We start from the raw sequence: 18,930 nt of genomic DNA on the forward strand, positions 1-18,930 counted from the left end.
TGGGGGGATGGGTTAGCGTGGTGATGGATATTAAAGAGGGCATGTTCTGCATGGAACACTGGGTGTTATACGCAAACAATGAATCATGGAACACTCCATCTAAAACTAATGATGTAATGTATGGTGATAAACATAATAAAAATTTTTAAAAATTTTTTAAAATAAAAAAAAAGATGCTGCTTGGGAGGTGTTACATAATGTATGCTATATCCACCATATTACTTTTCTAAAATGTACAGATTCCTGGATTCCAAACACATCTGGCCCAGGAGTTTTACATAAGGGATCATGGGCCAAATTAAATGTAATGCAAAAAGTGATTCAAAGAATGGATATAGTATAGTTGTCTGACTTTCCAATGTCTGATTTGGAATAATACAGATTATATTCAGTATAAAAGGAATCCTACAAATCATTAAGCCAGTATTTACTGAATATAATGGGATAAATAGCACAGCACCATGTAAATGAAGCAGTCATAAATGAATATTATCAGTCTGTTACATGTGAACCCCATTCCACATAGCACAAAGGACTTACTGACAAATGTTTAGCCCACCAGTATTTATAATTCTTCCCCGTGCTTAGGTTACCAGTAAATTTTTTGAAGAGATTCTTCAATGAGAATTTTTTATTCTTGTTGTTTGTTTGTTTATAGGGTGTTCATAGGAATGGAAGCACTGTTTCCTTGCCAGATTCCTTATCGCTATATCTCATGAACCTACGTAATCCTGGGGAAGAGCCTGTGTCTAATGATGACAAACCTGTCACCGGTGTAGCAACAACAGTCTGAGGGGAAAAAAACAAAAATAAAGAAGCATTTAAGTTTATATTCAACAAAGAAGTCATTTCAACCAACAACTTCTGTTGCACTATTTTTCCAAGATGAACCGATACACAACCATGAAACAGCTGGGGGACGGCACCTACGGGAGTGTGCTGATGGGCAAGAGTAACGAATCTGGGGAGCTGGTGGCCATCAAAAGGTATGGTGTGCGACACTGCAAGGTTTGAAGCTCTGATCTTTCTTTTCCCTTTCTTTAGAAAGACGTTGAGTGTAGACCCTGCGCTTGTTTGGCTCATGGGGAATGCCATTCCGGAGAAACACTGCCAGAAAGGAGGTCTGCTTCTCCCCACATATATTGTTACCGTGTTTTCTGGTTTGTCCAGCTACATTGATACATCAAAAAATATAAGTGCTCTGCTTTTTATGCATAACAAATTGGAGCCGAAACTGAAGGCCATGTTTGAAAATGTTTTAGAATTTAAAGTTGAGTGCAGAGTAGAATTTATTATTTCCTTAAAACAACGGACCTCAGAATCAGATGGTGCTCCTAAGATCAAATTGAGTTCTGACTGGTATGGGCTATTCTCCTAAGCTTACCAGTGAAATAGAATTATTATTAACTTGATTATTTCTTCTGAATCTACAGTATTTGTTATCTATGACACATAAACAAATTACCCCAACGCTTAGTGATTTAAAACAAGAACAAAGATTTACGAATTCACCGTTTCTGGGGGTCAGGGATTTAGGAGTAGCTCAGGATAGCTCTGGCTGCAGGTGTCTCCCGGGGGGGGGGGGGGGTGGTCAGCGGAAGGCCGGCCCGGGACGGCAGCATCCCCCTTCGAAGGTGGCTCACTGGGTCAGTGGGCTAGGGCTGCTGTAACAAAGTACCACAGACTGGGTGGCCTAAACAGAGATTGCTTTCCTCACAGTTCTGGCAGGTGCATCGTCAGAGATTAAGCTTTCAGCAGAGGTGGTTTCTTCTGCAGCCTCGCTCCGTGACTTGTAGACAGCTCTGTTCTCCCGGTGTCCTCACAGGATCTTCCCTCTGTGCACGTCTGCATCCTAATCTTTTCTTATAAGGACACTAGTAATATCGTATTAGGACCCACCCTAAAGACCTCATTGAACCTTAATTCATTCTTTAAAGTCTATCTCTAAATACAGTCACACTCAGATATTTACAACAACATATCGATTGGGTGGGGGAAATTTAGCCGAGACTAGGATGCTGTAACAAAGTGTAAGCCACAGACTGTGTGGCTTCAACAAGGGAAACTCACAGATTTACAATTCTGGAGGCTAGAAGTCTAAAATCAAGGTATCAGCGGGGTGGGTTCCTCCTGAGGTTCTATTCTAGGTCTCTCTCCTTGGCTTATGGATGCCATTTTCTCCCCATGTCTCTTCCACATGGTCTTCCCTCTGTGCCTATCTCTGTATCCAAGTTTCCCCCTTTTTAAAGAACATCAGTCATATTGGATTAAGGATCACCCTAATGATTTCATTTTAACTTCACTGCCTCTGTAAAGACCCTACCTCCAAATAAGGTCATATCCTGAGGTACTGGGGATTAAGACTTCAGCATATGAATTTGTGGGGGAGGGCACAGTTTAGCCCACAACACAACACTCAGGCATGTGGTTGACAAGTGGCCTGTTCACATGGGACTCTCCAGAGGGTTTCATGAGTCCTCTCGTGACACGGCAGTCGGCTTCCTCCAGAATGAGTCCTGGAGACCGATTACCACATCAACCAAATGATGACAGTCTAAAATTTAAAATGCTTTAACAAATGCTCATCAAATATTAAAAACTTTGAAATAGCATGATCCAAAGCATTGTATTTATAAGGAAATAACTTTATAAAATATTGTCAAGAGCCATTATTGTCAAATAAACATACAATGTGCAATAACTGAAATGAAGTATTTACCGAATGGGCTTAGTAAAATTCAATACCCACTCATGACTGGGAGAAAAAAGCTCTTAGCAAATAGGAATAAAAAGAAACTTCCCTAACCTGATGAGACTTACACAATTCATCATCTTTATGCTGAAACATGAGAAGTACTGCTAGTAAAATTGGTTTTAAGGCCAGACTGCCTGTGTATCCCTACTAATTAAGGTTGCTTTGGTGATCCTAATTAACGCAATAAGAGGGGGAAAAATGACTCCCCCTTACATCTTATTGGCTAGAAATGGATCACACGGTCTCCCTTATGTACAAGAGAGGCTGAGAGGGAAGAATCTACTCTTCCAGCTTCTATACTAGGAGGCAAAGCGGGGGAAGCTAGAAATGGCTTTCTGGTATCCAAACAGATATTGGTGTTCTTTGGATTTGGAGAACATGGCGTAATTAGTGGCTGTGGTGAGAGGTGTTCTAGTGAAATAGAAGAGGAGATAAGCCAGATTGCAGTAGGGCAAGGAGTAGTAAAAAAGTGGGGTAGTGGAGGCATTGAACTTTGAATAGTCATGGAGTACATGTCTCTTAGTTGCTAAAAAAGTCATAGAAGGCTTTCTTAGTACTGTCAGAATCTGCTCTCAGAATCCCAGAGTACATGGGATGAATACTAAAGTGGAGCTTCTGGAGGTGTGTACATGACTTTGTACAGAGTCTTCATGGATTTGTACAGAGAGCAGAGACTGAAGGATGGCAAGGCAGCAGTGGTAGAAGGTTGGGAGAGGGGGGCATCAGAATATATAGGTGCTCTTGAGGGGGACAGTGGTGGGAAGGCTGACATGGGATCCAAGCTGGAGGAGGCAGGCAAAGCCAAGTGTTGAATAAGTGGACGTATACAGTACATCCAATGGTAATGATGGTAAAAAAGAGAGGAGGATGTGGTCAGAGTGTGAAGCGTTAAAGGTTGAGATCTTAGAAGGGTAGAACAATTCCTCATGAGAGCAAGGTGCTTATGAGTGACCATGGCATCATAGAAGGGAGCAGCTCTTTGGAGTGAAGAACTGTGTAGCCAAGCTACTGGCAGGATTATCAATATGACTGTTCACTCATCACTCCTAAAATTCTGGACAAAACATAATCTTAGGATGGTTTTTGACCTGCAAGAGTCATACAGAAGGCAATGCCATTTCTCTCAAGCCTGATGAAAAGCAATAAACTTGGCTTGAGGTATTAGACCCCTTATTCTCCATTCTCAGTGTATCCCTATTTGTTACCAAAACAACCTACATTCCATAATATCCAATCAGGACCATCATCTTATGCTTCATGGCATAAAACTTTAGGCACTGCAAATTCAGGCCACAAATATTGTAGGCATAACACTTTAAATCCATCCATGTTGGATTAAAAATTCTAAATAAATTCCATGTTCAATAATTTTCTGTAGCAGAGGAAGAGCTGCCTATCTTTAATCTTTAAAGTGGGCAATAAGCATGTCCTCTTGAAGGGAAACAGATTATCTGGAAGAAGGTATTTTTCATTCTGAAAGCCTTTTAAGCAGAAGAATCAGGAGTCGGATGCTGGGGATGGCTATTAGATTAGACAATTAAGAATGATGGTTGAGGAGTGAAGTGGAGAAGAGTCTGAGCACTAGCACAGTAGGGAGATGGTCAGGAGTAACCAGGGTGTGGCATGTCAGCTGGTAGATGTCAGATAGAGTGGTATAATTTGAGACGTGAACATGGGAAGGAAGTCTGTACTTGGTTCAGTAAGCAGTGGGCAAGGCTTTTGAGCAGTCTTGAAATGCCATCGAACTGGCTAGGATAAATTGGTGGGTGAGTGCTTAGAAGTTGGGAGAACACTATAATGAACAAGATAAAAGGTACTTTTTTGAAAATTTCCTTTGGGGAATTTTAATTTACATCACTGGCAAGAAACCTTTTATTATCTGCTGCCATTAAAAAAGAAAAAAAAGCTGTAACACAATTCATTCTAGTGGATGGTAGTAAGATCCCCTTAACTCATTAAATTTAAAATATTTATTAAGCTCTCTTCTCTTTAAGAACTTGGAAGGCAATTCTATTTTGGAGGGTCTTCTTCTGTTTGTGGGATAGTTCCTCATGAGCCCATCTGTGAGTATAGAAATTCATCTAGTCATTTAGTAAATATTTATTGAGCACTTACTGCATGCCAACAACTGATCTAGGCATGTGGGGGTGTCCTCAAGGAGCTTACATTTGAGGAGAGGGGAGGACTGTATAGTACGTTAAAGGTGGTAAGTGCTATGGAGAAAAAGAGCAAAAACAGTTACCTAGTAATAGTACTATCTTTTTGTTTAGATGACTAGCTGGGAATAGATAGGAAAATTAGCTCAGGGCACATTAATAATAAGGATCGGCCTGAAATGGTCTTTTATTTCCTTTGACCAGCCAGTTCTTTCTAGCTCTGTCTGGCTGGTTGAAACTTCTGTTTTTTCAGTCTTGAGGTTTTTCACCTGCTGGTACCTTCTGTCTTTCAGGTCTCAGCTGACATACTGCCTTATCAAAAAGGCCGGGCCATTAAATTTTTTAAAAGAGTCCCTTTATCTCATGGTCCTTGTAACTACTTTGTCTGTTTCGTGTTCACTAGTCTAAAGCCTATTTCGTGTTAGATGGGAGGCACCATGGTAACCATCGCTGGTTCTCGTTCGTGCATTGCCCTGGCACATGGTCGGTGTTGAATAAATGAATAAATGAAAGAGAAAATGGCAGGGAATCTAAAAGGAGGTGCCTTTTCTTATCATTCTAACAAACTGGCTTAATTTCTTAAAATTAAAGTAAGTTCTTCACATTGGTTGAGGAAAACAAGAACATCCGGTATTTACTGAGCACTGAACTAAGCAGTTTGCAATAGGGTTTTCACATGCAGTAATTTCTACTTTGTAACTACGGAATTTGAGGCCCAGAATGGTCAATGGGGAACCTGTGTGCAAGGTCACACATCAGTGAGTCACTGAGCAAGGATCTGAATCCAGTAGGGCAGTTCCACAGCCCATATTCTTAACTACCATGGTGTGCTGCCATTCCTTTGCTCATTTCCTAACCCTTGTATATTACACCCTTGTAGGGACTCTGAGTAATTCTTCTAGGAATTAGTTTAATCAATAAAGATAACTTTAAGCTTCCTGAGAATCTTCTAGAACATCTCAATAGATTATACTACTAAAAGAAAACAGTAGGGCACATACGGTCTTCATTTTTTTAAAAAAAGATTTATTTACTCATTTGGGAGAGAGAGAGTGTGTAAGTGAGTGGGGGAAAGGGGAAGAAGGAGAGGGACAGAATTTCGAGCAGACTCCCGCTGAGCATGCAGCCTGAGGCAGGGCTAGATCCCACGATCCTGAAATCATGACCTGAGCAGAAATCACGAGTCAGATGCTTTCCTGACTGAGCCACCCAGGTGCTCATAGGGCCCTTATTTTCATAATCCAGCTCTGTAATTTCTATACTTGAAGAAATATTTTTTAGAACATAAATCCTCTTTTTTCTTGTCTCTCATTTTGCATGGTGACTAAAAATCTGTTCATAAAAAAATACAACCTGTATCTGTGGTGTTTACGGTGGAATTATTTTGTTACCTTTATTACTTTTGGTATATTTATCTCTAATGGTAACATTGGGATGGAAAAGGGAAAATAGAGAATAAAATGCAAGAAAGCAACCTTCTAAATGGGAGAAGATATTTGCAAATAATATATCTGATGAGGGGTTAATATCCAAAATATATAAAGAACTTACACAACTCAACACCAAAAAAACCCCCAAAATAACCCAATTAAAAAATGGATGAGGACCTGAATAGACATTTTTCCAAAGAAGAAATGCAGATGGCCAACAGACACATGAAAAGATGCTCAGCGTCACTAATCATCAGTGAAATGCAAATCAAATACACAATGAGGTATCACCTCACATTTGTCAGAATGACTAAAATCAAAAAGACAAGAAATAATGTGTTGGTGAGGATGTGGATAAAAGGGAACCCTGTGTACTGTTGGTGGGGATGTAAATTGGTACAACCATTATGGAAGACAGTATGGAGGTTCCTCAAAAAATAAAAATAGAACTGCCATATAATCTAGGAATTCCATTACTGGGTATTTACCCCCCCAAAATGAAAAACACTAATTTGACTAATTTGACAAGATACATGCACCCCTGTTTACTGCAGCATTATTTATAATAACCAAGATATGAAAGCAACCTAAGTATCCACTGATAGATGAATGGGTAAAGAAGATGTGGTGTGTGTATATATATGTAAAGGAATATTACTCAGCTATAAAAAAGAATGAAATCTTGCAAATGACATGGGTGGAGCTAGAGAGTATTATGCTAAGTGAAATAAGTCAGAGAAAGAGAAATACCATATGATTTCACTCATATGTGGAATTTAAGAAACAGAACAAACTAGCAATGGGAAAAAGAGAGAGAGAGAGAGGCAGACCAAGAAACAGACTCTTAACTATAGAGAGCAAACTAACGGTTACCAGAGGGGAGGAGGGTGGGGGATGGGTGAAACAGGTGATAGGGGGGATTAAGGAGTGCACTTTTTGTGATGAGCACCGGGTGATGTATGGCAGTGTTGAATCACTGTATTTTACACCTGAAACTAATATTACACTGTATGTAATTTAAATAAAAACTAAAAAAAAAAAATGAAGATGAAGATTTGGTATATATACATAATGGAATATTACTCAGCTATAAAAAAGAATGAAATCTTGCCATTTATGATAACATGCATGGGCCTAGAGAGTACTATGTTGAGTGAAACAAGTCAGAGAAGAACAAATACCATATGCTTTCATGTATATGTGGAATCTAAAAGAAAATGAAACAAATGAAAAAAAAAACAGACTCACAAATATAGGGAACAAACTAGTGGTTGCAGGGTGGGGGGGCGGAATGAGAGAAATAGGTGAGGGGATTAAGAGGTGCAAACTTCCAGTTATAAAATAAATAAGTTACAGAGATGAAAAGCAGAGCAAGGGGAATATAGTTAACAATACTGTAATAATGTCAGATGGTGACTACAATTACCATGGTGAGCATTTCATAGCGTACATAATTGTTGAATCACTATCTTATATACCTAAAACTAATGTAACATTGCATGACAACTAAACTTTAAAAATAAAAATTAAGAAAAAAATTTTTAAAAGAAAGCTATTTCTAAAGTTTGGTTGCTTCTGAATTTTTGTTGACCTGAATCACTTAACTTTATGTGCTTCTTGTTTAAAGCAGAGGTAATGATATAGAAGTTGTCAGATAGAATTGTATCACTAAATTTGCTACCAAAATTTGTGATTTTCTTCTCCTGTCCACCTTAGTGTTTCATATTTATCTGTTTAGTTCTAGAAAGAGGAAATTTGGAAGGGGACCCTTTTAGAAAAGCACAATTAAACTGATCAGGGAAATAAGAGAAGGCACCCAGAAAGGAAGATTAATGATAATCCTTTCACCATTGCGTTTAAAGCAGAATTTCAGATATAACGTAATCGTGAACCTGTATCAAACAGCCTTGAGATACACAGAAGGGAGGTGACTTCCTTATAAGGAGGAGGGAGAGATCACAGCTTACCCAAAGGGAATACTACAGTAAGAAAGCCAACAGCGTAATTTGTGTTTCAAATCCTCTGTCCCTGTGCACTAAACTTTTCTTGTTTGATTTCAGAATGAAAAGAAAGTTCTATTCCTGGGATGAATGTATGAACTTGAGAGAAGTTAAGGTAAAATCCTACATATGAAAAGAACTCAAGGAGGCTTTCGCTCTGCCTCACCTCTCTCATTTCTGAGGACGGTAGCTAAAGGATTGTTCTGTTCTTTGTGGGAAGCATTCCAAAGATAATTATATTTCTTTTTTTTTTCTTTATCTTCCTAAGTAATTTCTCATTTCTCATCTGAATGTCAGTGGAGAACAGAAAAAAACTATACCCTCATATGTGAATGTATACTCTCACTTTTAAAAGAACATTTTAATTCATGTTATCAAAGGAAAGGCAACTTTTAATTACTACATACTATTTCTATTTTATGCTATATGACTTGTATAAATTTTTGCATACCTTTGTATGGAATTTCACATAGTTAAGTCAGAAAAAACTTGGGCCTATTGAATAGAATGAGAAAAAAAAGTAACAGATTGAAATGTTCGGTAGGTATTACTGACTTGGTTTTATTTTTGTACTCACATTCATTACTTAAAACAATTATTATAAATTGTGTTCTAAGATGTTCTTAGTCATGTAAAATATTATAGACATTAAGACTTAATTCACTCACGAATTCAGGAGAAATGTAAGATTATTTAAGGTAATTATCATAAAGATTGATGAGATTTTGCCAACTTCTATAACTTTGCCTTAAGAATTTTAATGCTTATTTGTTGCCTTACAGTCTCTGAAGAAACTTAATCATGCCAATGTGATTAAACTAAAAGAAGTTATCAGAGAAAATGACCATCTCTATTTTATATTTGAATATATGAAAGAAAACCTCTATCAATTAATGAAAGACAGGTATGTCTTTATTTTATAAAAACCATAATGTTTTCCCTGTTATCTCCTCTATGAGTTCTTTGGATCCCTTTAATATGTCACACTTTTTGGTGAACAGATTTTTCACTCCAAGAGGTGGATCTAAATTAATTAGCTGTTACCTTTATAACCTTGAAGAAGAACCAGCTATGACATAGTCACCATTTTTCTGATGTAAACACACACACTATCTATCTATACTTTTTGAAACAAAATCTATCTATAGTTTGGCTTATTCGTTTATTTTTTAAGTAAGCTCCACGCCCAGCATGGAGCCCAGCATGGGGCTTGAACTCACAACCCTGAGATCAAGACCTGAGCTGAGATCAAGAGTCGGACCCTTAACCGACTGGCCACCCAGGCACCCCCAAAATCTTTCTAGAGTTTTAATACTAATAAAGCTGGCCTTGAACAAAATTGAGATTACCTTCATTGCTCTTGCAAGCATTTTGTGAAAGGTTAATGGAAAAAGGGAGGAGGGAATGAGGCAGTTTTCATGAAAGAATCTAATAAATTCATTCATTAGAATGTTTAAGTGAATGATACAACATAATGTGTTACCAAACCCAAAGAAATTCTCATTTTCATTTATAAACCCATGAACAGAATCTCTAAAGAGGGAAAGCTTCAGTCACCTGCCTTGAGCTTGGGGAGGTTAATATTTTGGTGGTAGCTGTCGTCGGTCACACGTGGGAGATTAATGTCCATTTTACCTGTTTTTAAAGCCAGAGTTGTTCAACAAAAGCTTCTAAAGTACTTTAGAAATAGATTTCCCAGTGGAATGATGACTGCTCTCTCTGTATTTCTTTCATACACATACATGTACACAGTCAAGGTAATCCTTAGGGATGGTGAGTGAATTTTTCTTTAATCGTATTTTTCCTTCTTTCAAAAAGTACTTATTGAATGCCTGTTAGGTTCCACAGGCTGATATCATTATAACATTAATAGCAATTAAAATAAAAGTAAAGAAAATTTCTGCCCCTCCAATCAGTGTTTATTTTTCTAGAGTTCTTTCTAGCCCTTGGATCCAGCCCTGCCTGTTTTTTATATAGTTGCAATTTTAATGGTGATGATTTTTTTTATTGATTCACTTACAAGCATTTTGTTATGCTGATATATAATCTTCACAGTTACTATAGTTAGTATGTTCTGTTAAATGACTATAGCATGCTTCACTTATCTCTTTAAAATACTTAAAAGAAATAACTATCAGGACAATTTTTGGTAATGATAGTTTATAATATTGATGAGATTATTTTGTAGCCATTAAAAGTGATAATTATGAAGATTATGAAAAATGCCTATGAGTGGATAAAAAACAGAAATCAAAATTGTAATTATGTGACATTGATACCTAATATAAAAGTTATACATGTAAATGGATTAGGACTGAATTAGAATACTGAAAAATCTGAATAGCTTCTTATTTAGGTGATGGGCAATCTTAAATTTTTGGCTTCTAATAATTGTGTTCTTTAAAATGTATGAAGTGATAAACCTATGCCTGATGTATTAAGATATAGGTGTTAAAAAGAAATTAAATAAATATAAATATTTGAAATGTTATACTTTTATCTGATTTAAAAAATATATATATATGGGGCACCTGGCTGGCTCAGTAGGTAAAGTGTGTGACTCTTGATCTCGGGGCTGTGAGTTGGAGCCCTACATTGGATGTAGAGATTACTTAAAAATAAAATCTTAAGAAAAAGATATATACATATATATATAAATCTGTTATTGGAAGTGGTTAATGCAACAGCAAATGAACACTAAAAAGAATCGACTTTGGAATTTCATGATTCAATTCTGGACTTCTAAATTAAGTGGAAATAAAAATGATATTGCTTGAATATTATTCAATGTCAAAGGTTTAAATTTAACAATTAACAATTATACATGGTAAAGAGCTATCTGAGGTTAAGTGGTATTTTTACACTTTGTTTTTGGTAGCTTAACTTCCTGAACATTGTTTTGAGGATGAAGATTAATTTAAAAGTCTTTTTTATTCAAAACTTTTTTTCTATTTTAACTGAAGGCCAGTGTACATAAACCTCTGCTACAATGCTATACCTGTACCTTTAACTGATAGCATTCTGTTTATAAAGTTAAATTGTTGGCTAAATATAGGATAAAAATATTTTGTTTCTTTTAAAATTTATTTTATAGTTTATGAAAATGAGTTTTAAAAATATTTCAATAATATGTAATCAATACTATTTTCAAATTTGCTATAAGACCAGTGTTTATCTTTGTCTGTTGTGTGTTCTTAGCCCATTTGGTGGGGTATCTTAAAACATTACATAAGCATATGATATAGTTAACAATATTCAAAAATAAGCCATTTTCTACATGTTGAAAACATTCTGAATAAACACCGTAATCTAATCAATCATGCTGTAATAAAGATGTTAGAAAATGTTGAAATTATGATGAGCTTTCAAAGTTTAAAATGATTACTTCCAAAACAGCATGTTTCACGGTCAAAGAATTAATTCAGGGTCAAAAAATTAATGTGCTGGTCACATTAATTTGTGGCATGTTAGCAATTAATGTTTGTCTTAATTTAGTCCTTATTAGGATCTTACTTTAGACTTTATGTAAGTTCCACATAAAGCCTCTCTGTCTAGTAGAGTAGCTACTAGTCACACGTGACTCTTGAAGTCTTAAAAATGTGGCTAGTCTGGATTGAGATGTGCTTTAAATGTAAAATAAAAATACACACCAGACTTTGAAAACTTGGTGCAAAAAAGGAAATTCATTAATAATTTTTATATTGATCACATGTTGAAATAATATCTGGTATATATTAAATAAAATATATTGTTAAAAATTAACTTCACGTCCTTCATTTGCTTCTTTAATGTGGCTACTAGAAAAAATTTAAATACATAAGTGGTACTCATTTGTGGCTCTTACTGTATTTCCATTGGACAGTACCAGCAGACAATATAGAACTGAAGCAGTTATGCCCCTAAAACTCTTAAAGCCTACATGATACAGATTTGCACACTTGGCTTATCTGATGGCTATCAGTTTTCCAATTTACTTTGCTCCTCTCGGGACAGCTTAAAATTTAGCTGTTTGAATATTTGTGCAATATGTTCATTATTGGATTTGAGTTTTTACCAAACATCAAAACAGACAAAAATTCTAATTGTCATGTTTTAAATTTATAACCTTTAACAGCTATAAAGCTATAAATCACACCTTCAACCATTATCATGAAGCCAACAGGGGCTCCAAGGGAGGAGGAATATCTGCTGTCTTGTTTTGATTGGTTGGTTAACAGAATTACATGACTGTTTGTTCCTGTCTTCACAGAAACAAGCTGTTCCCTGAGTCAGTCATCAGAAATATTATGTATCAAATATTGCAGGGGCTGGCATTTATCCATAAACATGGTAGGTTTAAATTTCCTTTCCCTGCCTATTTAGATTACTGTCAAGGTCATGCACAGGAATTATATATAAGCAGTTAGATAATGTTATACTGAATAACTACAAATTTGGAGTATGGGGCTACACACCCTGACATTTTCATTTTAAAAACTTAGAATTTCTATAATTCTCTATAATGCAATTTCTGTAATCTATAACTGTCTTCCTCTATAGCAGAATTTGTTAACACTTTGACCATCAGCCTTTACTCTCAGTTATCATAAACCCATTCTACAACCTCATTCCCCGATTTTACCATGGAAATGAAAACAAAACAAACAAAATGCCCTTCTTTTGAAAAAGATCAGAATGCTTTGATCACATGACCACTTATTAACATTTAAATAGTTTAAAGCACCAGTGCTATGGTATTTTATAGTTTTCTTAGTATGTACTTTTAGTTGTTTCTATTCTTTGAGTGGAATTAAATAAAGTGCTTATTCCTATTTTTATGAATTTCTTATTTATGTGATCCACACTTATAGTTTTTTTTTTTTTAAACATTTTATATTTTTATTTTTTTATTTTTATTTTTATTTTTTTTTAAAGATTTTATTTATTTATTTGAGAGAGAGAATGAGACAGAGAGATCATGAGGGTCAGAGGGAGAAGCAGACTCCCTGCTGAGCAGGGAGCCCGATGTGGGACTCGATCCCGGGACTCCAGGATCATGACCTGAGCCGAAGGCAGTCGCTTAACCAACTGAGCCACCCAGGCGCCCCCACACTTATAGTTTTTTATGTATCTATCAAACCAAAATAACTTGTCCAAAAAGTTAACGTGATTATTATGAAAATTTTTGGCAAACATTTGTCTAGAATCCCTAGATGTTTAGATATTAAACTGGAAGAGTTTGTGCCAGACCACTGCTGCATTATGAACAGAGGCAGTTGGAAATCACCATCGTTAGCGTCCTTTCATATTTCATCCCATATTTTATATTTTCTCCTTTTCCCTTTAACTGTCATGGGAAATAATTTATTTTCTAAAAATGCTATTTATCATTTATTCCATACAAGCATTGTCAGAACATTCCTGAATCCCACCTTTTTTGTCCTTTAAAAGTCTAAAGCCTAATTAAGGAGGGCACGAGATGTGATGAGCACTGGGTGTTATATGCAACTGATGAATTATTGAACTCTACATCTGAAACTAATGATGTACTAGATGTTGGCTAACTGAATTTAAATTAAAAAAAAAGAAAAAGAAAGAAGATGTTAAAAATAAAAAGTCTACAGCCTATGATAATATACTACAATCCATTGATAAAAGTCAGTCATTTATTAATTACATGGAAACAAAGGATATTGCTATTTTAATTGTTCATAATGGATTTCTGATCTTCAACCCATTTTTAAACACTGGCCAGCATGGTAACTCATGATATTTGCCTGAGTTCATTTATGCCAGTAGAAACAAGTGTGGTATGGAAAAATCAAAAGTATTATGACTTATTTGACTTTTGGAAACAGCTTTGTGATTTATTGATATTTTTTAGGCTAGTAATAAAACTGATTTCTATTCCTTGGATATAGATGAACTACCAGCAACTTCAGAGCGTAAGTGGTTGAAGGAAGAAGTTAGTTAAAAGTTGCTGTTAAAAGTAAATAATACGAATAATGTACAGTTGGTTATACAAGTGATAACAGTGATTTGGGACACGAGACTCCAAAAACAATAGACATTTTTACAAAGGCTACATTATTCTTGCTATAGTGGATAAGATCTCAGATGTAATGCTTTGAGTAAATATTTTTAAAATAGTAGCTGTCAAAAAAACAAGACTAATATTTTAGTTAAGATAGGACCAAGTTACCGATATATTTATATTAGTGAGAATGGGGAAAATCTCAACTGTACAAATATGCAATTGGTTTCATTTTGTATGATTTTATGGATTATGTCGCTTTACTCACCACGACATGTGCTCCTGTTCCTGTCTTCATGTTACGGAAGTGCAGTGTATTTCCCTTGAAAGTTCATGAAATGGATCTCAACAACTAGTTTGAGTAAGAAGTGCCAGATAAGGGACGCCTGGGTGGCTCAGTTGGTTAAGCAACTGCCTTCAGCTCAGGTCATGATCCTGGAGTCCCTGGTTCGAGTCCCGCATGGCATTGGGCTCTGGCTCAGCTGGGAGTCTGCTTCTCCCTCTGACCCTCCTCCTTCTCATGCTATCTGTCTCCCATTCTCTCTCTCTCTCAAATAAATAAATAAAATCTTAAAAAAAAAAAATCAAAAGAAGTGCCAGATAAACTGTGTACAAAACTGTTGTAGATGTCACAAACGTAGAGCCCACACTGGTTAGAAGGAATCAAAAAGCTCAGGCTTAAAATTTGGCTTAAAAAGTTTAGGCTACAGCTACATGAAAATCGCCTCACGATGATCACCTACAACGGATGACCAGGCCCCTTCTGGATTCTCCCACCTTGCAAGATCATTAGAAAACAGGCCATCTGTTTACCAGCCAGTGAGCTTTAGATCCCCCTTAGAAATGTACGAAGAGGGCTTTCATGTTCTTCTTCTTGCTGGGTTTTCTGCCTCATTTTCATTGACCTGCCTCTTAGCTTCAGTAAACACTTATTTTACATACTGAATTGGTAAGTAACCATGATAATTATTGGGTTTTTCAATAAAGCAGGTACCAGGGGAGAACTGAGCTGTTAAATAAAATAACTGTAAATGAAAGAATTGGCTAAAATGTGTGCAATTCCATTTTTGCTTAATGGACTTTTCAAATAAGTGACAGAAGCCTGATTATGCAGCTTTCTTCAAGCTTTCATTAGGCTCCTTTGCTCCCGGCCTCTACCTCCTCATTTACTACACAATAGTGACCATAATATCTCCTTAAAGTTGTGCAAATTACTGGAGATAATCCTAATGCAGCAGTATCTAGCCCAAGTGCTTGAACTTCCTGGATTCACAAATAGAAATGTGTTAAGTGGGTATTTTTAATGACCTCATATACTGTGTGAACTTTTTTATCAAATTATTTTGAAAGCAGGGTCCCTACCTCCATCACTTTTTAGACAAGAAATACAGATTTTTTCCCCCTAAGTTCACATCCCTAATTACAACAGAGAGGATCAGTTATATTTTGTTGAGAAGTCAAATGTGTTTAAACATAATGCTCAACTACTGTTTTTCCTGTCTATGTTACCAAGGTTTTTTTCATAGGGATATGAAACCAGAAAACTTGCTTTGTATGGGTCCAGAACTTGTAAAAATTGCTGATTTTGGACTTGCCAGAGAATTAAGATCACAGCCACCATATACTGATTATGTATCTACCAGATGGTGAGTAGTTTTATGCAACTCTGTAGAGGTAGAAGTAGGTCTATGTTGAGGTTTTACTACAGTGGATCATTACATAGCTTTCTGGAGGTTCCATTTTGAGTATTTAAAACAAAATATAGAACTGAATTTTGCATTCTGTGGAGAGAGAAGGATTGGGTCATGACTATTCTGAAGGAAAAGGGATTTCATTCATTCATTCATTCAACAAACATTTGTGGAAACCTACTATGTGCTAGATACTATTTCAGGCATGGGGAACACAGAAGTGAACGAAACAGAAAAACAATCTGTCTCCTGCCACTTACATGACATCCAAAATACAAATAAGCAAGATGTTTAAACTTTGTTTTTACTAACAGAAAGACATACATGTGTTCATCAAAAGACATATAATAGTCCCAAACTGCAAACTACCCAAATGTCCATCACATGCAGAATATATTCACCCAGTGGGATGCTTTACAGCAATGAGAACAAAAGTCTACAACTACACGCAACAATATGATTGAGTCTCACAGATACAATGAGGAGAGCAAAAGACCAAACAGAAAAAAAGTGCATATGGTATGATTCCGTTTCTACAAAGTGCAAAAATAGAGAAAACTAATCTCTGCTGTTAGAAGTCAGGGTAGTGGGCGCCTGGATGGCTCAGTCGGTTAAGTGACTGCCTTCAGCTCAGGTCATGATCCTGGAGTCCCGGGATCGAGTCCCGCATCGGGCTCCCTGCTCGGCGGGGCGTCTGCTTCTCCCTCTGACCCTCTTCCCTCTTGTGCTGTCTCTCATTCTCTCTCTCAAATAAATAAATAAAATCTTTAAAAAAAAAAAGAAGTCAGGGTAGTGACTGCAAGAGTGCAGGAGAGGGGCCTCCTGGGATGCTGATAACACCCAGTTTCTTGATCTTGGCACTGGGTCAATGGGTGTATTCTATTTGTGACAATTCATCAAGCTGTCCTCTTACAATATGTGCATTTTTCTGCATGTGTATTACATTCCAACAAAAACAAGAATATTTGTATATCAGGTGGTGATACATTATTATGGAGAAGAATAAAATATGGAAAGTGACAGGGAGTGGGGGGGCTGGGGGAGGGAAAGGGCATGCTGCTATTTTAAATAGAGGGTCTCGCTGAGAAGGAGATGCCAAGGCAAGAAGGAGCTTTCAGGCCGAGAAAATGCTGAGTGTAGAGGCCTTGAGACAGGAAAGCCATGTGTGAATTCTGCAGAGAGCAGAATAAATCAGGAGGGCTGTAGTAGGAAATGGGGCTGGAGAGTTAATGGAGGGCAAGATCTCAGGTCCTTACAGGTCATCATAAGGACTGGTGAACTGGGGAGCCCCTAGAGGATGTTGAGAAGAGGTGCAATGTGATCTGCCAGATCTTAAAAGTATCACTCTCAATGCAATGTTAAAAATAGATTTTAGAAAAGCAAGGGAAGAAGCAGGGAGACCAGGTAGGAGACTGTTACACAATAATTCTGGCAGGAAATGACAGTGACTTGGATCTGGTGGCTGTGGAGGTGGTATTTTTGAAGTAGAGCAACCATGATTTCCTGATGAATCAGATGTGGGGTATAAGATAAAGGAGTCAAAGATTCTAAGGGGGGTTTCGTTTTGTTTTGTTTCTTGAGGAACTGGAAGGATGGTGTCAGCACTAACTGAGATGGGGAATACTGGGGAGCTTTTGCGGGGGAAGAAGCACAGTTCCATTTTTGGTTGAGTATCTATTTTCAACTGGGTAAATTTAGATGCTATACTGAAATGGAATGCAATTAAGAAGACTTGTTTTCAACATCTAAACTTGACAAGACATTCGAAACTATTAATTTTATCTCATAAAAGTATCAAAACATAGTAACAAGTAATGGCAAGGATGCAGAGAAACTGGATCCATCATACATCTCTGGGGTGAATGTAAAATGGCACAGAAGAGTCAACAGTTCCTCTGGTTAAGCATATAGTTACCATGGGATCTGGAATTCCATACCTTGGTATATGTGCCCCAGAGAAAGGAAAACACACATCCACATAAAAACTTATACATGAATGTTCAGAACAGCATTACTTACAATAGCCAAAAACCTGAAACAAGCCAAATGCCATCCACTGATGAATAGATAACTAAAGTGTGCTATAGCCATATAATGGAATATTATTTGGCAGTAAAAAGAATGAAGTACTGAGAGGTGCTACAACTTGGATGAACCTAGAAAACATGTTAAGTGAAAGAAGCCAGTCCACAAGGACTGGATAGAATATGGTTCCACTGGTATGAAGTACACACAATAGACAAATCTCTAGAGACAGAAAGTAGACTAGCGCTGGGGATACAGGGATATTGGAGAGGTGTGAGGTTTCTTTTGGGGGCAATGAAAATGTTCAAAATTGATTGTGATAATGGATTACACACTCCACGAATATATTTAAAGCCCTTGAGTCATACACTTTTAAACGGATGAGTTGTATGTTATTCGAATTATATCTCAATAAACCTGTCAAAGAAAGGTACTCAGAATAGAAGCAAAAAGACAATACTGTGAAATATTTGGGCTGATAAATCTACACATTTCAATGTGAAAAAAAAAGTTAGAATTGAGAATATTTTCCACCAGGTACCTTTGCTCTCATAAATAGGGTATTTTGGGGGCAGTTGGGTGGCTCAGTCATTAAGCGTCTGCCTTTGGCTCAGGTCATGATCCTAGGGTCCTGGGATCGAGCCCCGCATCGGGCTCCCTGTTCCGCGGGAAGCCTGCTTCTCTCCCACTCCCCCTGCTTGTGTTCCCTCTCACTCTCTCTGTCAAATAAATAAATAAAATCTTTAAAATAAATAAATAAATAAATAAATAAATAAATAAATAAATAATAAATAGGGTCTTTTTCTCTATTAAAGATATTGTCAGTTGGGGGAACTGAGTCCACTGAAGGAATCAGCACT

The 18,930-nt window shown here is 36.8% G+C and overlaps 1 protein-coding gene across 1 annotated transcript in view; it reads left to right on the forward strand.

Annotated features, from left to right (window-relative positions):
- The window catches only part of MAK (male germ cell associated kinase), a 52,251-nt gene that overhangs the window by 5,195 nt on the left and 28,126 nt on the right, over positions 1-18,930 (forward strand). Inside the window, exons 2-6 of the mRNA XM_081827530.1 lie at positions 659-986; positions 8,402-8,456; positions 9,124-9,245; positions 12,591-12,670; positions 15,868-16,000. Coding sequence (XP_081683656.1) covers positions 886-986; positions 8,402-8,456; positions 9,124-9,245; positions 12,591-12,670; positions 15,868-16,000 — 491 coding nt within the window. The 5' untranslated portion in view covers positions 659-885. The remainder of the gene's footprint in view (positions 1-658; positions 987-8,401; positions 8,457-9,123; positions 9,246-12,590; positions 12,671-15,867; positions 16,001-18,930) is intronic.

This window comes from Leptonychotes weddellii, chromosome 8, assembly GCF_054177405.1.
Source record: "Leptonychotes weddellii isolate Sample4059 chromosome 8, ASM5417740v2, whole genome shotgun sequence".
Taxonomy (NCBI): domain Eukaryota; kingdom Metazoa; phylum Chordata; class Mammalia; order Carnivora; family Phocidae; genus Leptonychotes; species Leptonychotes weddellii.